The following is a 25,975-nucleotide window of genomic DNA, read 5'->3' as shown; positions in this document are numbered from 1 at the left end:
AATTGGTGCCAGTAGTCCTAGAATCAGATTTATGGCTGGAAGAGACCTTGGAGGCCATTAATTCCAAACCCTTCATTTGACAGAGTAGAAAATGGAGCAGGATCACCCACCCTGTAAATATCTGAGGCTTTGTGGAGGAGATTTAGCCCAGCTCTTCTGCCTCTAGCTTTCCTTACCTCTACTGTCTCTCCTGGCTCGCCATCCTTCTCACTGCTACCAGGCAGATATTCCTAAAATGTTTTTCTGCCATTTGCCTACCTACACTGGCTCCTCCTTGCCCTCAGAGTGAAGTCTGAATTCCTTCATGTGCTATACCCTAGGACATTCTATTCTGCTTTTCCTTCCTTTCTTGACTTCTCTTGACTTGTTCCGTCATCCTCGGTTGTGGGATGACTCCATTTGGGATTTTCTTAGTAGAGATACTCAAGTGGTTTGCCATATCCTTCTTTAGCTCATTTAAGAGTTGAGGAAACTGAGGCAAATAGGGTTAAGAGACTTGCTCAAGGTTACACAGTCAGTAAGTATCTAAGGCTGAATTTGAACTCAGATCTTCCTGACTCTAGGTACAGTGCTCAATCTCCTGAGCCACCTAACTGCCCTCTATTTTCTCTCCAGTCATTTAACTTAACTTTTTCCTTGTTGGGATTGTCTTGTCTCCTTTTTTCTGCATTAGCCATGTTCATTCTAGCTATATAAAATAGATTCACACATAGCTAGATTTCTGAGACTTCTTTTCATCCCCCCCCTTCCCACTACTGTCACCCCAGTCTCCTTCTACTTTTCTTATGGAAATGCCTTCCTTCTTCTTCTCCACCTCTCCAGACCTTCTAAGTTCCAGCTCTGATGAATCCTTCCCACATTATTCAGTCCTCATTCATTTCCTCTTCATTCAAGCTGCAACATATTTAGAGCTTGTACCACCCAAGTTAGCACTCAACACTCATCTTTTTTTCCAAACTCTTACCTTCTGTCTTAGTAACAACTCTAAAATAGAAGGGCAAGGGCTAGGCAAATGGGGGTGAGTGACTCACCCAGGGTCACACACAGCTAAGAAGTGTCTGGATCCAGATTTGAACCCAAGTGCTTCCAACTCCAGACCTGAGGCTCTATTCACTTATCTCACCTAGCTGACTCCTCCACATGGTCTTTATTGATAGATATGGTTTACATGCATTAGTAATAATGTCTGTGGTCCCTTTGGATGTGTGTAGCCTTTTCCAGTTCACAGAAATAATCTTAACAGAGTTGCATAGTATGCCTGTGAATGAGGTGAAGCAAATATAATCATCCCCTAATTGAGATTAGGAAACTGAGGCACAAGAAGTTGTATGCTTGTCTGAGCTAAGATATGCCTTCCAGCTATAACCTTCTCTGGTTCTCTCTGTTGATAACTGGAGGAATCAGAGTTTGACAACAAGTCTTAGTTCTTTCAACTGGATCTTCAGCTTCTGAAGGGGGCAGGATATGGGGCCTCTCCTAGACTAGCGTGGAGCCTTATAGGGTAATAAATAATCCAATATTTTTCTTTCCAACAATTTGCAAAAACTCAAGTATATTCCCCCAGAATTGTTATCCTGGCACCGGGGAGAAAGCCAAAAATCCTTTGCAAGAAAGGTTTCATTTTGCCTACAGTGGGGGGGGGGGGGGGGGAAGGGGGCCTTTGGGATATCACCTGGGAAAGATTTCCTACCTCAAAGGCTTCTTTCCCTGCCTCAGATTCCCATGGGATATGCCTCCCTATCCAAATGGCTATGCCAGTTCAGAAAAAAGCCCCCCTCTCCTGGCAGAGAAGTATTAATGCTGTGATTCTTCCTTTGCCTATGCAGGGATTTGAAACTGGATAATATTCTTCTTGACGCGGAAGGTCACTGTAAGCTGGCTGATTTTGGGATGTGTAAGGAAGGGATTTTGAACGGCGTGACCACGACTACCTTCTGTGGGACTCCTGATTACATTGCACCAGAGGTGAGTTCTCTGTCCACATTGGCTTGGACAGCCCAAAGCTGTACCAGGTGACCAGTTTTTCCCAAGTACGCAGATGGCATTTCTACTCCAAGGAATTGGGATCAACTTGGGAGGGGGGGGGGGAGAGGAGAAGACTGCTGAATTCAATCAAAAGGAAATGATTTGGATTGTCTATTGAGAAAAGCCTGGAATTAAGAGAAATGTATCACGTCAAAATGCAGTTTTTACTTCTTTACAACATGAGAACTCTAAGATCAGCAAGGAATTTTATCATGTAGAAATCACTAACAAGAAACCCAGGGATTTGGTTTGGATGGCTCAAAAGCAATAGGACAGGATAAGGAAGGGAAGGGAAGGGAAATTTATCAGTATGTTTCAGTTTTGAATGGCAACAAAGTGGATTATTTTATCTCTTCAGTGGTTTTAAAAGCGAAAAAACATACAAAACTCATCCTGAAGTTTATGTTTGTTCTCAGCTCCTCTGAATCAATCCGTCCAGGGAAACATTGAATTCACTCTAGGAAGATACAGATCATTTTGGGCACAACTTGTAACAGATGCTTGAAAAGAACAATTGGGAAGGTCATGAATGACAAGAAAATGGAGACAAGTGGGTCTCTATAAGCCATTCTTTTCCCATTCATTTTCTAAGCATGCTACACTTTAGCTACAGCAACCCGTGAATTCTCTGAAGAGCAGAGAGGACCAGCCCATCCTTGACCCTTGGGCCCTTTCAGCAGATGCTCCAGGACATTCCAGTGTGGGAAATCAGGAAGCTCCATTTTAGACCCAGCTCCACCATTAATTTACTGTGTAACCTCAATCCAGTCACTGAACCTCTCTGACAGGTTCCTCCTCTGTCAAATGGGGAGAGTCAGGAGCTGCCCTAACAGGGCTGTTACGAAAACATAAAGATTACCTAGGTGGAAGTGGAAAGCATGAGCAGCCATATAAACACCTATACAAATAAGCATAAAAATGGTAGGATTTGGGGTCATTAGAGACAAGGGATAAAAAGAAGCAGAAGTGGAATTCTATGGTATTTGTTGACCATGTCCCAACACCTTTCTCCTCACTGTATGTTCTACACTTGGCCAGATTCCCTTCCCCATATTTCTCTTGGCTTATGTCCTCCTTCCCCTTCGTCTCAGGCTACTGATTAACCCTGCTCTACTGGCAGCACTACTACCTGGACTTCCATCTCTGTTTTTCCCCAATTTTAATTTCTATCCACACTGGTGGTTGACTTCAAATCCAGACATCCTCCCACATGGTATAGACTGTCACCACCTCAGTTTCTAAGAAGGTAATTAGGAAAGAGAGATTATCAGAGCTAAGCCTAGGAGGTATTTTACAAAAGATGGCACTCAAAAGAAATGGGGTGCTTCTGGAAAGGATGAGTAGGGTGGTGCCAAGGACTCAATCAGGTCTACCTGGAAGATAGTGTTTGGTTCACCCAAAGGTCATCTTCCCAACCAACCAGAGAGACTCTCCTCCCTGTTACTGAAAGCAATAGCTTTAGTCCTGGCTCCTAATCATCTAGAGGAATATCAAGGTAGGCTTCATGAAAGAAACAGGATTTGAAGTAGACCTACTAGGGAAAGAGGACTTTGTTTCTAGTACTCCTCCTCAAATCTTAAAACTTCTTGGTAAGGAAAAATTAGCTGATCGTCACAAAAATCTTTGGGAGCTCTGCTATTGATAGTGGGGAGCACTGGATGATTACAGGGCAGGAGAGTGAAATGATGAAAGTGATGCCTTCAAGTTTCCTATAAACTCTACCCAGTCTTTGAGAAGAGTTCCTCAGAGGTAGCTACTAGGATGGAATTTAACTTTTTGTATTTTTCTGTCCTCTCTCTGGTGGAGATGCTTTGAACAAAGAAAGGAAAGGTGCAGAAACAAAGGGCTTGAAAAATTGGGCAATAACCATATGCTCCCCAGGATACGGTCCAATGATACTTCCACCCCATCATCAAAAAGGTCTCACCACTGAGGGTGGTTTTTGCAATAGTGGGAATAAACTGTGCTGAGCCATCCATGTTCTTACTGATTTTCCATTTGTGGGCACTCATTTCATGGTTTTTAGAACTGAAAGGATTACAGGTACATAGGGCTTGACACTAAAAAGGAACCTTATCACTCATCTAATCCAGTCCAAGAGACCTTAGAATCCAGTGTCCTACATTCTATGTTAGGCTTGTCGAGGTCAGGGGTCCATGGAATAGAATGAAATTAACTGTTTTGCGTGGAAGAGAACTTGTGGGTTTAACCATCCTAGTATCATGCTCTTAGACTTTGAGATAACAGGTCACAGAAAGGAATCAGCTCATCACTGCTTCTTTATCCCCTGACTAATTGCTCTTGAATCTCAGAGCTCAGCTTAAGACTGGTCCCTCACACTGAGAAACTTCCCTTGACCGTCCACATAAGAATCACATGGACCAGGGACCTGGAAGGATGCCTTGTCTTAGAGGGGCAGGAGTACAAGCCTAGCTCCAGAAAGGCTATGGGGCTATTGGGAAGTCATACAGCAAGCTGGAGCACTTGGGTGTCTAAATCCTATTCCGTTCTGAGCCTGGTTTCCTCACTGAATGTTGTTCTTTCATAAGCTTTGTAACCTTGGGTACTTCCCTTCGAAGTGTTTAGAGTTTGAAACTGGAAGAACTGGAAGATATGTCAGAGGTCATCTAATCCAGTTCTCTCATTTACAGATGAGGAAATTGAATCACAAATATTGTTGCTTGTCCAAGGTCACAAAGGGTACAATTAGCTGGATTCAAGCCTAGTCCCTTTGACTCCAATCTAGAATTCTTTCCTCTCTGCTACCTCACCTCAGTTTCCCCTTCTGTTAAATAAAGGAATGGCAGTAGATTATCTCTAGGACCTCTTCCAGGTCTATGTTTGTTTCATGTTCCCAATTCATGATAATTTTAGATTGGAGGGTGCCTAGAGATATCCTTACAATTCATGTCACTTCTTTGAGAAATGCCACCTTTTTTCAGCTAGATAAGGATGGATCATGGATCATGTAGGGAATTCATGTTTCATTTTCTTTGTGGTGGAGCTAGCTCAAGGATGGCTTCTGTGTTAGTCTGGCCCACAGTTCTGGCATGTACTTCTTTTAATTAAGAATGGTTCCTGCAAGGAAAAACTCCAGGCAGAAAAAGATCAGAATTCACAGCTGGCCTTGGTTCTTCTTTTCTCATCCTTCCCCCCTATTGTATACCCAGGCTTTTTTTTTTTTTGGTTCTTCCCAGGGTCCTGACCCTGCCACTAACTGGCTTTTTCCTTGCCTCAACAGATCCTTCAGGAGTTGGAATATGGCCCCTCAGTGGACTGGTGGGCCTTAGGAGTGCTGATGTATGAGATGATGGCTGGGCAACCCCCCTTTGAAGCCGACAATGAAGATGACCTCTTTGAGTCCATCCTCCATGACGATGTGCTCTACCCAGTATGGCTCAGTAAAGAAGCTGTCAGTATTCTCAAAGCAGTAAGTGTCTCTCCTTTACCCCCTTTCATTATCCCCTTAGCCTTTCCCCTATCTCTGCCTCACTACCTATTTCTTTTCCAATTTAGTTGTATTTTTTTCAATTAATAAACATTTGTATCTCTTTCTCTTCTTACTTTTCCCTCTCCCACAGAAAAGGGGGAAAAAAAGAAAGAGAAAAGCCTTATGAGACATATATCTAGTCATAAATCCCCACATTGTCCGTGTCCAAAAATGTATGTTGCTGTCTGTATTCTAAGTTCACCTCTTCTCTTTTGGGAGGTGGGTAGCATGGTCCATCATTGGCTCTCCAGAATCATAGTCAATAATCACACTGAGCAGAGCTCAGAAGTCTCTCAGTATTGTTGGTCTTTAGAATATTGTTTTGTTTTTTAAGTTTTGGAAATTTTTATTTAATTAATTAATTCAGAATATTTTTCCATGGTTACAGGATTCTTGTTCTTTCCACCTTGCCCCCCACCTCCCTCCCATAGCCAATGCACAATTCCACTGGGTTTTACATGTGTCCTTGATCAAGAACTATTTCCATATTATGATATTTGCATTAGGGTGATCATTTAGAGCAGCGGTTCTCAACCTCTCCATTTGTAGCAATGAGAATACATAATGCATATCAGGTATTTTCATTCTGAATCATAACTGTAGCAAAATTACAGTTTTGAAGTAGCCACCAAAATAATTTTTTGGTTTTGGGTCACTGCAACATGAGGAACTGTATTGCGGGGTCACGGCATTAGAAAGGTTGAGAACCACTGATTTAGAGTCTCCATCCCCAATCATATCCCCATCAACCCATGTGATCAAGCAGTTGTTTTTCTTCTTTGTTTCTACTCCCACAGTTTTTCCTCTGAATGTGAATAGTGTTCTTCCACATAAGTCCCTCAGAATTGTCCTGGATCATTGCATAGCTGCTAGTAGAGAAGTCCATTACATTTGATTGTACCACAGTGTATCCGTCTCTGTGTACAATGTTTTCCTGGTTCTGCTCCTTTTACTCTGACACTTCCTGGAGGTTGTTCCAGTCTCCATGGAATTCCTCCACTTTATTATTCCTTTTAGCACAATAGTATTCCATCACCAACCTATACCACAGTTTGTTCAGCCATTCCCCAATTGAAGGGCATCCCCTCATTTTTCAATTTTTGGCCACCACAAAGAGCGCAGCTATGAATATTCTTGTACAAGTCTTTTCCCCTATTATCTCTTTGGAGTACAAACCCAGCAATGCTATGACTGGATCAAAGGATTCAAGTGGTGAGCATAGTGTCCATTTCTTTTTCATTCTCTCATTCATCATTCTTTCTATCTCTCCTCATCTCTCCATCTCCTCTTTCTTCCTTCTTTTCCTCTCCTTCCTTGATTCTCTTTCTCTCATCTCTTCTTACCCCCCTCTCTATCCTCCCATGTCTTTTTTGTTCCCTTTCATAGCTGAATTGGTGGGCCTAAGGATAGGTACCTTACTGGGAGTTCAGGCATAGTTCATAGAATGCTGTCAGAAAGACAGAGCCTGGGATAAATTATTCTTCTTGTGGGAAAAAAAAATGGAATGTTTGTGTTCTCTGTGGTTGTACTCTCTCTAAATGTCTCCACCAGCATCAGAATCCAGGGGGGTGAGGGTGAGAGAATGCAAAATACAACCAAATCAAGCTGCTTTGTTATCTTTGATCCCTAACACATCACATCCTGGGTGCTGGCTGGAAGGAAAGGGGGCCATCAGATGGAGAATCTGTTTCAATTCTGTCCTCCTGTTTAATATGCCAGTTACCTGGACTTTCTCCATTCCCCAGCCTGGTGTTTAAATATTTGTGCTACCTATGTTGCTGGGGCTTTGCAAGAAAAAAATAGAGCTTAATGCATCACATGAATAGGAATCATAATATTAGTGCTTGACCTGATATGAGGAGGGGAGGGAGAGAAATAAAGGATGGGGGGAGAGAGATTGGCTCACAATATTAACATTTTGGCTGGACAATTGTGTCCATCTCTACCACACTGATTCCTCCCACATTTCAAAATGCTTCATGCTTTGCAAATACTGTCTTATCATTTTTCTCATTGTATCTTCTTACAAATTCCATAAAATGAGAGCCCTTTGGCAGATGGAAAATTGTCTATTGGGGGTAGGTTTACTGGGTCTTACTCTCTTTTCCCTCTATATTTAGAAATCTTGGGATTGGTTACAGGATTCAATTTAGGAGGAGCCTTAGAAATCATATCATTCTTTTTAAAAATGAAATTAATTTTTAAAATTTTAATTAAAAATCTTCACATAAGTTTTCTGAAGTTATATGATCCATGTTGTTTCCCTCCTTTCTTCCCTCCCTCCTCCCAGAGCTGACAAGCAATTCAATCTGGATTATATCCATATATTATGATGTAAAATATATTTCCATATAATTCATTTTTTATAGTGAATATATAATCTTATAAAGCCAAAACCACATGCCCAAATAAACAAGCGACAAATTATATGCTTTTCATCTGCATTCCTACTCCAACAGTTCTTGCTCTGGAGGTTGGATAGCTTTCATAAGTCCCTCAGAATTGTCTTGTATTGATGTTCATAGCAAAGTTTATCACATTGATTATTCCACAATATTGCAGTTATTGTGTACACTGTTCTCCTGGTTCTGCTTATTTCACTCTGCATCAGTTCACATGGGTCTTTTCAGCTCCTTCTGAAATCATCCTGTTCATCATTCCTTATAGTACAATAGTATTCCATCACCAAAATATACCACAATTTGCTCAGCCATTCCCTAATTAAGGGACATCCCTTTAGTTTCCAATTCTTTGACACCACAAAAAGAGCAGCTATAAATATTTTTGTAACAAATAGTTCCTTTCTCATTTAGAAATCAAATCATTCTTGAGGGCAGCAGGGAAGGAAGGGAGGAAGGAAGGAAGGAAGGAAGGAAGGAAGGAAGGAAGGAAGGAAGGAAGGAAGGAAGGAAGGAAGGAAGGAAGGAAGGAAGGAAGGAAGGAAGGAAGGAAGGAAGGAAGGAAGGAAGGAAGGAAGGAAGGAAGGAAGGAAGGAAGGAATTCTATTTTGTAGGGGAAAAAAGTAGTTGGGAGAATGGATGCAGGCATGATGGATCCTTTGGAATAATGAATTTTATAACTGCAGTTTTCTCAGAGTATATTGAGAAAAGATGGGCAGCTAGATGGCACAATGGATAGAACTTAGGGCCTAGAGTCAGGAAAAAAACCATTTTCCTGAGTTTGAGTCTGGTCTCAGACAAGACTTACTTACTAAATGTGTGACGCTTGGGAGTCACTCAACCCCGATTACCTTAGCTTCCTCATCTGTCAAATGATCTAGAGATGGAAATATCCAACCACTCCAGTATCTTTGCAGATAAAACCCAAATTGTATCACAAAGAACTGGACACTATAAAACAATTGAACAACAAGTCTTCTTTCTGCATAGATATGGCCTTGTCATTCTTCAAAGAAACCTCAGTAGTGTCTTTTCCCCTACTGATTAAGGTTCAAACACTTTGCCTGGCATTTTGGATGCTTTCCAACCTGTCACCCCTCTACCCATGTATCTACTCAAGTATCATCTTATGCTACTGCCTCCTTATGTTCTTGATGAGGTAGAATGATGTCTGCTCTCAGAACGTTGACACCTTCTCCTGAGGCATCCTCTCCTTACCTTTCCCTCTGCCTGTTGAATTCCTAATCATGCTTTCAAATTCAACTCTAATGCCACCTTCTCAACTCCAGATTTCCCACTTTGTCAGCCCCTCTAAAATATATTGTGTATTATTTTTCAATGTCATTATCTATATATGTCACATCTTCCATTAGACTGTAAGGCCCATCAGGGCCAAGGTCCTTCCTGGTCAACACCTATCTCTCCAGAGCCTGCTTTGCACATAGTAGGCACTTAAATGGTGAAATCTGTCCAATCAAATTTGCTCTCAGAGGGCTCAGACTCAGTCAGCATAGTTCTTTTTTTGTTAATGGGTCGTCCTGCGCCATCATTAGGTCTCTGGCTAGTGCTAGAGGTCAGTGTGTGAGCAGGGTTCAATTGAGTTTAATAAACATTTATTAAACACATACTATGCACATGGGTTGGTCTGTATCCAAGGGATAAGGGACAATCTGTACTCAGAATTCGAGGTCAAATTATGGTCAGGGGCAAGGGATCAATCTGTGACCAACATTAGGGGTTTAGTCTTTGGCCAGCGTTGGAAGTCAGTCAGTGACCAAGGTTCAGTTAAATTTGGTTTAGTAAACATTTATTAAACACTATTCACAAGTATTAGTCTGCTTTCAGGATTAAGGGACGATCTGTACTCAGATCTCAGAATCAATTTCTGGCCAAAGCCAAGGGTCAATCTAAGACCAGTATTAGTGGGCACAGTCTTTGGCTGATGTTGGAGGTCAGTATATGGCAGAGTTCAATTCTGTTGAATTAACAAACATTCATTAAGCACCTGGTATATGCACAAGTGGCAGTTTTCAAGATTACAGGGCAATTCATGGCTGGGGTTAGGAGGTCAGTAAGTGGCCTAGGATGAAGATCAACCTAGGACTGGAGAATAACAATAATAGCCATTATTTATAGAATACTTGAATATTTGTAAAATACTTTACACATTATCTCATTTGATCCTCACAAGAGCCCTATAAGTTCAGTCCCCCCATTTTATAAATGGGGAAGTTGAGACCAAGACAAATTAAGTGACTTGTCCAAGGTCATAAAAGTTATAAATGTCTGAGGTAGGATTTGAATTTAAGTCTTCCTGATTCCAGGACCAGCAGTCTATCTCCATTTTACCATTAACCTGTCTAAGAGAAGATTAAAGTAATGTTAATCCATTTATTCATTTACTCAACTATTCATCTAACCATTCTCTCGTCCATCCCACCATATATATATCCATTAATCTTAGCAAATCTTTGAATGCTAGCTATGTTTCCCCATATCTGGTATTGTGAGGGACTCGAGTAGAAAATATGAGGCCACAGAGATAGTTGTAAAACCAAGCCTAGCATTTGTGTCTCTTACCTCTTGGCACAATGGAGGACCTTTGTCTCAAGAAGTATCTACTAAACCTCTCCTGTGCTAGGTCTGGAGGGAAGACAAGAGAGGGAGAAAAATAGGATCTGAAGAGTCTATAGACTCATTCAAACACATGAAACAATTAGAGAGCAGCAAGAGAATTGTCAAGAATAAACTTGGGATGAATAATCCAGACATGCCACTAAGAGCTTAATGAAGACTGTGAGATGGTCAGGAGGAGGCTGAAGGTCATCAGGGACAGTTTCCCAGTGTACCATTATGGTATTTGTACTTATTAAGTATTCAACCCCTGTGGAGATCCATTCCTTTTACCTTCTCACTTTTTGAATGAAGGTGATTTAGATGATAATCCAGAGAGGGTAAAGCTAACATCAGGATACTGGCTCTTGGGGATGAAATCAAGAGTCTATAGCCCGCTGCATCTTTTACTCTTTGACCTCTCCTCCCTACCCTTCTAAATCAAGGAGGAAGAGCAGAGTAGATATGGAGTCATCTCCCCATTCCCTGGATAAATATTTGCAAGAGATTAATCATTTAGTCAGGTTAATAAGCATGTAGTAAGTATCTACTATGTGCCAGTCACTGTGCTAAACACTGAGGATGCAAGAAAGATCAAAAAATGGTCTCTGCTTTCCAGGAAACCAGTCTAATGAGAGTGACAATATGAGGGAATAACAAGTTACAAATAAGATATATAAAAGATAAACTGGTGATAATCTCAAGAGGAAGGATTTAGCATTAAAGAGAAGCTGGGAAGCCTTCTGGTAGCAGGTAATATTCTAGCTGAGACCTGAGTGGAAGATAAGGAGAGAACATTTCAGGCATGGGAGAAAAAGCCAGGGAAAATTCCTGGAGTCACGAGAAGAGGGAGTGTGTTCTTTTCTGTGTCCTCTTAGCACTCAGAAGAGGGTTTTGCACATAGAAAAAGCCTTTGAAAAATGTTTAAGTTGGCTACTGCATGTGTGCCCAGCCCTCTGCTAAATGCTATGGAGGACCAACGAGATGACCTTTGGTCTCAAGGGCCTGAGTTCTAGTCTGAAAGAGACTTCAGTGATTGCCTAGCCAATCTCCCCTGCTCCATCCTCAAAGAAAGTGGAATCCCAGAAAGGTGACTCATCTAAGACTATACAGCTAGTAACAGAGGACCTGCACCCTGGTCCTACAACTGCAAATTCAGTGTTTCCTCCCCTGCAGCATGCTGCCAGACTCCTAACTCTACCTATACCTAACTCTAACTATACCTAAATAGTTCCATTATCTCATGGATTGGGAGTTGCCTCCAATAATGCAAAATTGCAACTCCTCTGTGCCTGGTGGTTCTGTACAGCCCTTGTCCATACATTTCCTGGACTTTACTCCAAAGGAAGTAATCAGCATGCAATAGACTATCTTCAGACATCACCAGGGCATCAGAAGCCCACTCTCATTCCAATGATCAACTCATGTTCTTTCCATGTGATGAGGTGGTATTCCCTTCTCATCCTTGATGATGGAAATCATTTTTACTCATGTTCTTCAGAGTTCCCCACTGCTATAAACATGATGATGATAACAATAATAAATAATAACAAAAATGATAACAGTAACAGCAACTACATAGTCTACTTCTCCAGACACTGTACTAAGTACTTTACAAATATCATCTCATTAGATTCTTACCACAATCCTGTGACATGAGTGCTATCAGTATCTCCATTTTACTCTAGAGGGAACTGAGGCCAAGAGAGTTTAAATGACTTACCCAAGGTTAGGTAGCTTAGTAAGGGTCTGAGGTTGGATTTGAACTCAGGTCTTCTTGACTCCAGACCCAGTGAGTGCTCTGTCCCCTGCATCTTCTGATTATATATTGAGCCTGTTCACACCCAATATATGCCTCGTAATTTCCCTCTACGTAATACTTTTTAAAAAATTCTTTGGAGGCAGTTATATTCCATGACTTACTACCACATCTTCATAAGTTGCTAATTGTGTGACTTTGGGCAAGTCACTTAACTTTGTCTGCCTCCGTTTCTCATCTGTAAAATGAGCTGGAGAACAAAATGGCAAACCACTCCAGTATCTTTGTCAAGAAAACCCTAAACCGGGGCATGGAGACTGAAAATACCTGTAGGATGCTAATGTTCAGAAGACCAGTTTTCGTTTTTGTGGAAAGCTTAGGAGCAGTAAATGAGCATTCCAGTTTCCCCACAACAATCTAGCCCAGTCTCCTTTGCTTGTTCAGCTTTGGACTCATGTTTGGGCTCAGTCCGTTTGTACTCTCTATCCCAAATATACAGACTGCTGGACAAACTCTATAGGGTGTCAAACCAAAGGAGTATTGAAATCTGGCCAATAAATATTCTTTTCTGTATGGATAGCCAAACCCAATCCATTTGAGTTTTCTTTACTCCTTGAAAAGCATAAAACCACAATCTAGCATTTGGAACAGCCTCTATATTTGGTCAGTCTTCCCCATCTGTATTTGTTCCTCCTCTTTCATATTTCCTCGATTAGTTCTTTGGAGCCTACCTTGATATTAGGGTCCAAGTGCAATAATTCCATTGTTCTTATGTGGAAATGATTTATAAAAATTGTTTTTCTTTTTCAAACTTCCTACTTTCCTGCAACTTTCCATAGTTCTCCGTACATTAAACAACAACAATAACAACACCCACATTTTCTGTCTTGGAATTGATACTAAGTCAATTTCTAAGGCAGAAGAGTAAGTAGTAAGGACCAGACAACAGGGCTTAAGTGCCTTGCCCAGGGTCATAGAGCTAGGAAGTGTCTGTGGCCAGATTTGAACCCAGGTCCTCTTAACTCCAGCCATGGTGCCCTATCCACTGTGCTCCCTAGCTGCCCCATACATACCTGCCATTTTCAAACTGGGATGCTCTTGAGGTGACTTTGCTTAGTTGGGTTTCTTGTCACAATTTCTATAAACTGGCTTTACCTTCCCCTCTTCCTTTCTGCTCTGGAAGGCAGTGTGGCTCCTATCCAGCCATCATCCTGCAACATAAGCTTTTACAAATGAGTTTTTATCCTAACCTCATATTGCTTTTGGCAGCCATCTCTTTGTGTTTGGCAAGTAAGGCAGATGTTTCCTGATTAAGTTGCTTTCTGGGTTCCTTTCGTCTCCTTCCTATAGTGATTAATATTCATTGGTTAACTTCTGATTGGGCAGCTGGGTGGCAGAGTGGATAGAATGTTGGGCCTGACATCAGGAAGACACGAGTTCAAATTTAGATTCAGTGTGTGTCCCTGTGTGTCTGTGTGTGTCTGGACAAGTCACTTAACCCTGTTTGCCTCAATTCCTCATCTTTAACATGAGATAGAGAAGGAAATGGGAAAACCAAGCCAGTATTTTTGCCAAGAAAATTCCAAATGGGATCATGAAGAGTCAGACATGACTAAAAATGACTAAACAACAATGAAGTTTGTGATTTAAAGTATTATAGGCAGAAGCCACCCAACCTTTCACTGTACTGACTTGCCTTTCAAATCTTCATGTCAGGGTACAATGGGGTGGTTCAGTAGATTGAGATTCAGACCTAGAGATGGGATGTCCTGGGTTCAAATTTGGCCTCAGACACTTCCTAGCTGGGTGACCCTGGGCAAAGCACTTAACCCCCATTGCCTAGCTCTTACTGCTCCTCTGTCTTAGAATGAGTATACAGTATTGATTCTAAGATGGAAGGTAAGAATTGTTTTTTAAGTCTTCATGTCACAGGGAGTCATCTGAGCAAAAATTTGTGAAATCTTATGCCAGTATTTGGATAGTTGACATGTGACAGCCCAAAGTCTGCAAACTTTTGCTTGATCTTGGAAGGTAAATGTACTAATATTCCCATTTCACAGGTCAAGAAATGGAGGCTGAATGTCAAGTGACTTGCCCATAGTTACAGAGTCAGTAAGTGTCCAGGGTGGAATTTGAACCCAGAAATGTAACATTCTCTCCACTCTACTACATCACTTTATTCAGAGTGGATGAATGAGTTTAAAGGCAAGAGAGCAGAAAAGAGAAGAGAGGCAAGGGGCAGCTGAAGCCAATACTGCCCATATCCGTATTCCCTACAGAATCTGGCCCCAGTGAATCTTTTTCTCTAATACCATCTCATCCTCTTCCAGTTCATGACGAAAAACCCCAATAAGCGATTGGGTTGTGTGGCGGCGCAGAGTGGGGAGGAAGCCATCCGACAGCATCCCTTTTTCAAGGAGATCGATTGGGTGCTGCTGGAGCAAAAGAAAATCAAGCCTCCATTCAAGCCTCGAATTGTAAGTACCGCCTTGGATGATGCTCAAACCTAAACACCTCTATCGGCAGGTAGAGCGTCCGCTAAAAACCCTCACATCCTGCAGAACATTCAGAGGATGGAGGGACAGGACAGGGCAGGGCAGCTGTGTCAGAAGGACCTCAGCAAGGGAAAACTGCATTCCCTCACTGCAGCAGAACCTTAAAAACAGGGGCAGCCCCTCCCTGAACACCTGGGACCAGTGAAGGTCAGAGAAGGTACATGTAGGGAAGACATGACTTCCCACAGAAGGCTGGAAGCTCCAGTCCCTGTTTCAGGGATTCCTTTCTTCCCCATCCAATTCTCTCTTACACTCATGCATTTTCTCCAGGAATTCTAAAATCCCCTCCTTAGCAGGGTCCATGAACCAGAAGAGATTGTTGAATTGTTAAAGTTTGGAGACCCATAAAGGAAGAGAAAGAAAACCTAAAGGACGGTATGTCTGGAAAACAAGAATTAGCAGTGCCAGGTAGATGGAGGGAGCAGCAGGATTGGGAAGAGAGGCTCTTCCAAGTTAGTATTTCCATAGCTATTGGATTGAACCCCAAGTCTCTTCCTTTGGATTTTGGATTCCTTCAAAATTAAAGGAGGGGAAAAGAGATCATGATTTTGGTGATTTTTAAGCCAAATGTTGCCTTCATTTCAGCCTAGGAAGTGAAGGGAGAAAGTAAATTAAGAGCCTCTGGCTGACTGGCAGGAGGGAATACAAGAATTTGTCATGAAGGAGCTGTCTCTTACCTGGTACACTGAGACTTTGGTACCCCAGACCCTGTTCAGAATGTGGCATCATGGCCACATGTCCTAGCACTCTTCCTGCCAACTTTCTATGAGCAGGAATCCTCTATTAACATATGCTTTTGCTGTTCTATGATAATGGAATAACGGATATCCAAATCAATGCCCCTGAGTAATGATAACACCCTGGAAAATTTGGGATTATATTCAGAGTAATTTTAGCATGAAATATTACACTGGTATTCTGGATCTTGCCAAACTACAGTAATGTCACATTTGCGTAGTGCTTTACAATATACAAAATACTTTTTGGGGGTACTCTATATTGCTTATCTAACCAGAAGATTGGGGTACCCAGAACAACCAATTCCTCAACCACCACAGATAAGGGATGAGAGAACACAAAATGTAGTGGCTGGAGTGCTGGACCTTAAGTCAGAAAGAATGAGTACGGATCCACCTCCAATAATTACTGACTACATAACCTTTGGCAAGTCATAATCTCTCAATATCCCAGATGATTCTCTAACTCTGTGTGGCAGAGAAAATATTGATCTGCATTAGTAGAAAGAATTTACTCATTTAGAATTCCTTATATCAAGGGCAGTTAGATGGCTCAGTGGATTGGAGCCAGGCCTAGAGATGGGAGGTCCTCTTTTTGAATCTAGCCTCAGATACTTCTTAGCTGCATGACCTTGGGCAAGTCACTTGACCCCCATTGCCTTGCCCTTACTGCTCTTCTGCCTTGGAACCAGTACATAGGACTGATTCACTGAGGGGGAGAGAGAGAGAGAGAGAGAGAAAGAGAGAGAGAGAAAGAGAGAGGGGGAAGGAGGGAGGGAGAGAGAGGGGAAAGAGGAAAGGAGAGTGGAGAGACAGACAGAGAGAGAGACAGACAGACAGACAGACAGACAGATAGACAGACAGACAGAGAAGGGGGGAAAGAGGGAGGGAGAGAGAGAGGAAAGAGGGAAGGAGAGTGGAGAGAGAGAGAGAGAAAGAGAGAGAAAGAGAGAGGGGGAAGGAGGGAGGGAGAGAGAGAGGAAAGAGGGAAGGAGAGTGGAGAGAGACAGAGAGACAGAGAGACAGAGACAGAGAGAGAGAGACACAGAGAGAGAGAGAGACAGAGACAGAGACAGAGACAGAGAGACAGAGACAGAGAGAGACAGAGAGAGAGAGAGACAGAGAGAGAGAGAGAGAGAGAGAGAGAGAGAGAGAGAGAGAGAGAGAGAGAGAGAGAGAGAGAGAGAGAATTCCCTATATGAGGTCTGATTTAATGAAAATAACATTGAAACCTGGACAACCCTGTTTTGGGGGTGCCCTTTGACATTATCTCCATGAGGTTCCACCTCCTACCCTAAACCATCTTATTTGAGGTAGGGTGACTGAATCTGGGAGGGTTTACGTGAAAATCTCTTCATATCCTTTGCCTGCCCTTCATGGGTTTCCCATTGGGAAAGTTCAAATCAGATTCTATAATCTGAGTCTGTAGAGTCCAATAATTTTGGAGCAACCCTTGAGGAAGACATTCCCAAGAAAACTTGCCAAGGATGGGCCAAAAGAAAGGAGAAATGCTAAAGGAGGCCTAAACCAAGGGAAGGAGATTTTTAATTTAGATAAAATAAGAGCTAACAGAGTCAAAGGAAAGTGATACTCTGTGCAAGAGAGTCAAGTAGAACACCCAGCAAGTGTAAGCAGAAGGAGCATTGAGTAAGATCCCCCAGTAAATTAGGAGATGATGAGCCCACTGGGGCATTGAAATAGGATGCTAGTTCAGAAAAGTATGAAGGAAAAAAAAAGATTTTAAAATAGGTTATGAATTGGGCTTCAATCCTGGCCCAACTAGGGTTGGGGCCATGGGGAACAGCTGTTGGCTAATTCAGCAAGGCCGTGAATTGTTTAGACAGAGCCCCAGGAAGAGCATCAAAGGCTGTTAAAGGTTTGAAGGCCCTGGCAGCAGAGTCTGGCTGGGGAGAAACAGGACAAGTGGAAATGGGTGCCATGTGGAGAAAGTCAGAAGAAGAGGCAGTTTTCTGAGTGGCAAGTGACACCCCCCAAAAGAAGAAGAAAACAGAAAAACTTTAGTTTGGCAAGAGGGAAACGTGGAAGTTCCTAAAGTGCTGGCTGGAGAAAGATATCTCATGGGTCCACTAGAAACATCAGGGCCTTAGCCAGAGATATTTATCACCAAAGGTCTTTCCCAATATTTCAGATCAGAGTCAGAGGCAAGCAGATGTGCTGTGTGAGTGGTTTCAAGAATCCTAGGAAAGCCCAACCTCCCCTCCCTCACCCCTCAAAACAGGCTTTGACCCCAGGGAAAACACAAGTCTCTCTTCAGAGGAGTCATCCTTTAAATCATTACCAGTTATTTTCCCCTTAATGTGAATAGAGATTCCTCAGTTATGCTTTTCATGAGAGATGTGATCAAGGTATTGGAAGGAGTTGAGAGAAGGGGGCACGCAAGACCAAATTTGGTACTTCCCAATTTTCTATCGGACTAGTCTTGTGTGGGATCTCTCAGGAAGCCTTTGTTCAGGCTTGTAATTGTAATCTTTCAGAACTTAAAATTGTGCTTGTAGCTTAGTGTCTAAACAGAGCCCCCAAGAGCAGTGAGTTATGAGGGATGAATGGAGAGACTGATGATGAGCCATCAGGAGGGCAGCCATTTCCAAAGAAATGCTATCCCCACCTCCTCAGCCTATAGTGGAAGAGATGTAGCCAGAGAAATCCCAGCCTGGCATTTGGTACCATGTCTGAAGCCTTGGAAGTGGTTCCTTTGCCATATTGAGCCAACATTGCCCCGAGCAAAGAGATGACAGGTGGCAGAGTCACCAATCCCTTCCCTGGCAGTGACTCCAGTTGGCATCCAGGAGAGAGAAGAGTTCCAGCTTGGAAGATGGCAAATAAAACCTTGATGAGGAACTCCAATTAACTTTAAGAGCTACCTTGTTCAGACTTTAAATCTCGACACAATTTAATTCAACAAATATTTATTAAGCATTTACCATGTGCCAGGTGCTGGAAAGACCTTGCTTCCATTGCTTCTGAAAAGGGCATGTCAGTTGACTTCCCTAAGATCAATAATCCTTATGACTCCTTGGCCCAAAACTCCCTTTGTTGGCCATTAATTTCCTTTTGTGCTATCTCCCCCAATCAGAACTTAAGCCTTTTGAATGTAAGAACTTGCTCACTCTTTTATATTTGTATCCCCAGTGCTTAGTCCAGTGTCTAGCAAATAGCATTCACTCACTAAATGTTTTTTCATTCATTCATCCATCTGTCCATTCCTTCATTCATTCCTCCATTCATACAACCATTCTCTCCTTCCTTCATCTCTTGATACAGAGTCAAAAATGAAAAGAGTCTTTGTCCTCAGTGGCTTCCATTTTATTAAGAGGAATAATACAAATAACTAAATACAAAGTAATCATGGGATGGTGACAGGAAACTCTAAACCCAAGAGGATCAGGAAAGGCCTTTCATAGGATTTGGTGCTTGAGCTTGGTCTTGAAGGCAAACCCAAGAAATGAAAATGAGAAAAGAGAGTGTTTCAGGCATTGAGAACAGTCTATGTAGAGACATAAAGATGAGAGATGGAATGTCCTGCAGAGAAAGGACGACAATTTTGTTGGCATGTGAAATGCATGAGGGAGGGGACAAAGTATAATATTGCATCAATCTGGAAATATAGATGGGTCCAGCTTCTGAAAGGCTTTCAAGGAAAGAGTTTATATTTTATCTTGGAGGTAATAGGGAGTCCCCAGAATTTCCTCAGCAGTAGGATGGCATGATCAGACCTGTGCTTTTTGAATATCCTTCTGGCAGTTGTGTAGAATATGGTGTGGAGAAGAAATGGCAGAGAATCTCTTCCTTGAATCTTCTCCTGGTCTCTCTCTCCACATCCTCACGAAGATCTATGAGCTTTGAGCCAGATTCTGCCTTGTTGGTTTTGTTTGATTTCAGTAATGCTGATTGGAGGACCATGTTGGAGCACATAGAATGGAATTTTCCAAGAAAAGAAAAGGACACGAGGCATAAATATGTTTAAAAATGGTCAAGGAGGGAAGCTAGGTGGCTCAGTGGATGAAGCACCAGATCTGGAATTGGGAGGATCTGGGTTCAAATTTGACCTCAGATACTTCTAGCTGTATGATCCTGGGCAAGCCACTTAGCCCAGTTTGCCTAGCCCTTACCCTTCTATCTTAGAGTTGTTACTAAGACAAAAAGTAAGGGTCTTTAAAAAAGAGTGGGCACAAATTGTTTTTGCTTGCCTTTGTACCCCCAGCATTCAGCATAATGGTTCTTTCCTACTTAATAAATGCTGTTGATTCGACTTGAAAGATTAAGCATAATACTAAGTGAAGTGAAATATACAAACTTCTAGGACATATTTCTAGCCTAATCATGTAATCATAGCCTAAGTGTTTTCAATCCTTGGTTTTTAAAAGGATCTAGTCTCAAGGACTTAATAACGTGTTCAAGCATATTCAAAATCTCCAGGCTTTTTCTACATGGGAAACTTTGCTCTAGCCACTTCTCGTTTCAGAAAGAATTTTAGAAAAGAAAACAAAAAGAGCCCTACTTACCCCTTGCTTGTTTGCCCATCTCCATCTTAGGGTTAGTCCCTAGAAAACTTGAAGGCACACAAAGCCTTCTTTCTGTTGGCCTCAATTGTGCATGGTTGAGAAGGACCAAATGGATGCTACATCTCTTGGGTCAAGACAACATAGAAGCATCTATGTAGCAATTGTATGAAGGATAGTTTTCATTGGTAAATATAGAAAGTTTCTTCTGTGCATGTTCTCCCATCCTCCCCAACCTCTCCACTTCTCCAAATGAAGTTATAAAACCATGTGGATTTGTTTAGTACTTTTTAAAAAAATTGGTCCCCAAGTTTTTATCAATTAAATTTAAAGAAACAAAAGAAACAGCCTTTGGGGAAGCTCTAACCAAAACAGGGCAGGTAGGTGGTAATTGATAAAGCACTGGGCTTGGAATCAAGAAGACTCGTGTCCATGAGTTCAAACCTGGCTTCAGACATTTACCAGCTATATGATCCTGGGCTTAACCTGATATGCCTCAGTTTCCTCATCTGTAAAATGAGCTGGAGAAGTAAATGGCAAACCACTCCAGTATCTCTGTCAAGAAAACCCCAAATGGGGTCACAAAGAGTTGGACATGACTGAAATGACTGAAAAACAACAAAGCAAAATAAGGGTGGCCATTCTCCTGATAGCTGACTGCCCTGGGCCCATAGTCTGATCCCAGAAGGGAAACCAGCAGTGTCCTGCAGGTAGCTTGTAAATTACTTAACTAGTTGCCTACATTGTGGGATTTGAGAAGTACAAGGGAGATTCCAGGGGTTCCAAATGTCTTCGCCAAACCAGCCTGCCATGATGTCTATATTCTTTCATCTTCACATCCTTAGATGTCACTTTCCTTGCATGAAAGCATTATCCCCTTTAAAATGTAAAGACTTCTGGGAGAGATAGTGGGCCAGCTTCGTATCAGCCATTATCCTCTCCAGTTGAATTCACTTATTAGAGTTTTGTTTTTTGCTGTTGGACTCCCCCCCCCCCCATAAATATAGGTTTCAGTAGAGGCTGGGATTAGGGGAAAGGAGAGGCATTCAGAGCTATACTCCAGGTAGAGCAGGCTTTGCTAAGTAGAAGACCATAATGATGGAGGAAAGCCCCAACTTCAAGTTTTCCCCAAGCTGACTATGGTTCCCGAAACCTTTGAGGGTCCCACGATGTGATTAGGAACCTTTGGATAATCTCATGATCTTTAGATCCTTCTGGATGAACCTCCACCTCCTCTCTGATCCCACCCTCAGTGACATTACACAGAATGCCTGCCAAATCTCACAATTCATAGTACCATAACGCTCAGAGCTGGATTGGACCTTAGATACCATCTGGCATAACCCATACATTTTACAGATGAGAAAACTGAGAGGTTAAGTGACTTAAGGATGAAGAATTGCAGAATTTCAAAAGTAGAAGGAATTCTCAGAAATTGTTTCTACACAAACACATACTAGTAAAAAACAGATCTAGAATTTAAAGCCAGGACTTCAAAATCTACATTCAATGCTCTTTCTGCTACATAAATTTCATTGAGCTAACTTTAAGGAACTGTCTTGCTTTATGCATTTGTATCCTCAACACAGTTTCTGACAAATAGTAAGCATTTAATAAATGCTTTTCATTCATCCATTGTCATTCATTTACCTTCCTCCTTACACTCCATCACCCCAAGGGAATTTTCTTGGTCTGCCCCATGGAATTCCTCCACACCTCTGTCTAGGCAGGATTGATTTAGTGACCCATCAGCCATTCTGGTCATTCAAGTTAGACATTTCCTAGGCTCTGATTTTATTGATTGGAGGGACAGGGCTCACAAATTTTGGCATTAATTGGACTAGAAAGTAAGAAGAGTTAGTTGAATGGGACATAGCAATGCTCTGTGGTTGCCTCTATTCCACAAGTCTAGCTTTCCTCCTCAGATAGAAGGAAATACCATTAGGCAGGGTCTGCCTGGCAGAAGGCACAGCAAACATCGGATGTGTCCCAGGCTGGGCAGGAAATTCTACTACTTGACTCTCTGGAGTGTTAGGGAAAGACCAGAGCATTTTAATTTTCCCTCTTCAATTCAGTTGCAGATAACCCCCAGATTGAGATCCCCCCACAAGAAACTCTTCCTTGCTCTAGATAGATTTCCCTAGAAATATTTTCTGATTCACAACCAAAACGTGGCTTTCCATTGAATCCTTGAATCTCAGAGCTGTATGAGTCAACTAGAGATCATTTAGGCCAAACCCCTCATTTGACAGAAGTAGTCAATAGTGTGTTAATAGGGGGTCCCTTGAGGGAGACTTTAAGAAGGACTTGGTCAAGATTGGCACAGAATGGGCAGGCATGGATGACGACAGTCTGCATCCTTGGAAGGAACTTTCAAATTGATGAGATCAGAGATCCAACTGAATGTTTGAATAAGTTACAGAAATGGTACTTAGGGAGCCCAGATCTTCTGACTCAAGTGCAATGCTTTCCTTTGATGAGCTTCTGTCCCTCCCTTCCCTTTCCAAGTGGTCCCTCTCCACTTCTAACTTCTTAATTTTTTTCCTGCTTTTCCTACTACAACAATTCAAGAAACTTATGTGCAAGGCAGAGTACTAGGTGCTTGGGATACAAATAGTCTCTACCCTCAAGAAGCTTAGCTTACATTCCACTCTCAGGATGCAATGTGTACACAGATGAGTAATTACAAGGTTATTTGAGGAGGGATTGCTAAAAACATGACGACCGTTCTCCTCTTTCCACTCCTGTCCCTACCACAGTGATTATTAGTGTTTATTTCTTTTGGTTTCTTCTCGTCTCCATTAATCCTTCAAGGCAGGACAATGCACCTTTTAAAAGGCTGTGGTCAGACGAGGTGGTTTTAAATCTCCCACGTCCTGCCTCCAGCCATGCACACATCCTCATTGTATAGGCATACATGCAGTGAGTTAATTTCCCACAAGCAATGTACCATCACCAGGGACTTCATGCCAAGGGTCACTATGATCCATAGTCAGGGGTAGTTGGAATTGAAGCAGAGGACTGGCTCTCAGAGGGCATGAGACAGAAGTTTGTTATATGTCAGAGATCCTAATATGATGATTATTAGCAAGAGAACCTACATGACTGTGTCCAGAAAATTGGCAAAAATAAAATGTGTCTTTATGTATATGTGTGTGCATGTGTGTGCGTATGTGTGTCCATCCTATGTCTAGATGCTAATGGAAGGTATAATTTTTGTTGTTCCAGACAAGTTTGGGTTTGGGTTTTTTTTTTTTTTGGTAACTTTCATAAATACCAAGAAACAAGACCAAATTCGGCCTCTGAATTTCCCAAGGGGGTAGTCCTATTGCTTTCCAAGTGAGGAGGGGCCAAAACTGGAGGGCAGAATGTTTTGCCCACAATCCAGCTTCTCTTCTCTGTACTTTATTGAAAAAATCCCAGAAATGTCAAATAATAACAAAAAATTTTTAGACTCAAAGTTTCTGGGACAGTTGTGATTTCCCAATATTGTGGCACAAGGATCAGGGGAAGCTGGTCTGGGAGGGAGAAAACATCCTCTTAAAAAAAAACACGTCTCTTCTCAGTCATAGCAAAAGAGAACCAAGGAAAATGCAGGCCAAGTAAATCTCTCTTTGTATGAATGTTCTCTTTTTTCAAGTTTGCTTCAGTGTGAATGCCCCTCTTTAAGGTAAGGCCTCCAATATGGGAAAACTTTCCAGGTAGGTCAACCTTCAGGCTTGGTAACTTGGAGGTGTCCCTTCAACATCATGATTGATTTCCATCCAGCCATCCGCGCTGCATGGCAATAACCATTGAGCAGAGAACTCAGGTGCATGCTTTTGCATGAAGTGGTCAATGCTGAGATAAAATCTTGGGAAATGAGTTTAAGACTCCCCACTCAGACCCTCATCCACTTAAGTAGCCTGTGGAGGAGACCCAGGGACAGATCTCCATGCCACCCCCATGAGCGGACAGGTAGGATCCAACAGTACCACCCTCCCACAAGGCATTAAAAGAAAAATGCATAGAGAAAAAAATAATAATGGCATCAATAATGATAGCATTTACACAGTGCTCTAAAATTTGCAAAACACTTTCTATAGTTAGTTAATTTGGTTTGGAAAGCCAAAAGAATTGCTGGAAACTATTGATTCCGACTTCTTCCCTATTAGGGAAGCTAGAAGGGCTGAGGAAGAGATGGAGTGTAACAGGAGAAAGTCATTTAATTGGCCATTTTATCCTTGAAAAGATGGGGGGGAGGTTTGGGGGAGCCTCAGTGATATCCCAAGAGTTCATTAAGATTTAATTCTCTTGGCTGCCCAGAATGGTGTTGATTACAAGGGTTTATGTCACTGACCCCTAAGAGTTGGTATTATGACTATTCATATGATTGTCCAGAAATTCTAGAAAGGAAAACAAAGTCCCCTAAAGTTAAAAATCAATTAAATTTTGGGGAACCAACATAGCTCAAAAGAACCAGAGATCTGACTACAGGGGGAAAGAGCTGATACAGTATGAGTAATTTTCAGCAAATGACTGAAAGGGGGACCCCATAGACTGAGCCATCATCTCCTGCTACTGTTGAGAAAGACAGCCAAAGGGGCAGCTTTACATTATCCCTAGACGTGGAAGCCCTACTGGTTGCCCTTTCAACTTTGTTCCATCTCCTATATCATTTCTACTGAGAAAATCACTTGGAGGTATTTGCCATTGAGGGACAGATCAGTGTCAGCTCTGGGATAAAGGGAGCAAGTGAGATGAAAAAAGGATACTAAGAAATGGGGTTCAGAAATTAAAAGATAAGGCAAAGTAAGCCAGGAAAGAGGGAGGTCCAACAACCAGATGGCCCCCAAAGCTAGTGCTCACAGCAGAACCAGGGAATCCTTAGGGAACAGATGGCCAACTAGAGTGAAGATATATTCATTTGCAGAAGGGCAAAATGAGGCAAAAGAATCCAGGAAAAATAAGCATCAGCGATATAGGCAAGATAAGAGTGATGTGTATGGGGTACTAGGAACAAGAAAGAAATGGGATGCTGAGTCACATTGTTCCATTCCAACACCAACACCGTTGGCATAGTCTGAGCCAGTATAGCATCTCCCAGTTTAAGTGAGGATTAAGAGGGTAAATATCTGAAGAATTCCTAATATTATTATAGTGATAGGTTGAGCCTGCTTGTGCCAAACATTGTCACCTTGAAAAGAACCTTTCTTTTGGGATGGGATAACAAGCCCAGGTCCCACATCGCAATAACCCCCTCTACTTTATACTTCATATTCATATTGAATCTTTTATCCTTATTTTTATTCTCTGAGGTGTTATTGCTGAGGGCAGCTCTCTGAGGCTTTGATTGTCCTAGCACTGAAAGAACAGAAGTATTGAGGATGTTTCCCAGAACTGCAGGTTTCCAAATATTTATAAGTTAAACAACCTTTATGGTTCTGCTTTTACATTTGAACAAGAGGACCATCTGCGTTTGTTTCTTCCCCTGAGAATTCCCACTACAGTAGCATCAAAGCATTGCAAGGTCAAGGAAAAGTCATCAGTGAATCATTTTTACTTTTAACTCTTATCTTTACCTCAGCATCCCTTGGGATAGGACCTAACCCTGTGCTAATCTCAGAATGTCCAGTGATTCCTAAGCTTTAGGAAGCATGAGCCCCAAAAGTCCAAGATATGTACTTGTAGAACACCTACTCAGACCCCACTATGGTTCTTTGGCCAAGATTTGTTTTCATTTATTTGTTAAATAAATATGTATTTATAGTCACACAATCATACCTCCATCTCTGTCTAATCTCATGATAGTTGTGGCAGAGGAGACAAGAAAAAGGAAAATCACAGTCTCTGACTTTGGGCAGGTGGGAGGCTGTTGGAACAGATGTCTAAGGAATT

At 41.9% G+C, this 25,975-nt stretch overlaps 1 protein-coding gene across 1 annotated transcript in view; it reads left to right on the top strand.

Annotated features, from left to right (window-relative positions):
• PRKCE (protein kinase C epsilon) overlaps positions 1–25,975 on the top strand; it is a 693,187-nt gene that overhangs the window by 632,439 nt on the left and 34,773 nt on the right. Inside the window, 3 exon segments of the mRNA XM_016423091.2 lie at positions 1,827–1,965; positions 5,267–5,455; positions 14,617–14,763. Coding sequence (XP_016278577.1) covers positions 1,827–1,965; positions 5,267–5,455; positions 14,617–14,763 — 475 coding nt within the window.

The sequence above is a fragment of the Monodelphis domestica genome, chromosome 1, assembly GCF_027887165.1.
Source record: "Monodelphis domestica isolate mMonDom1 chromosome 1, mMonDom1.pri, whole genome shotgun sequence".
In the NCBI taxonomy this organism is placed as follows: domain Eukaryota; kingdom Metazoa; phylum Chordata; class Mammalia; order Didelphimorphia; family Didelphidae; genus Monodelphis; species Monodelphis domestica.
Note: the sequence above shows the minus strand (reverse complement) of the source record. Positions and strands in the feature narration are given on the sequence as shown.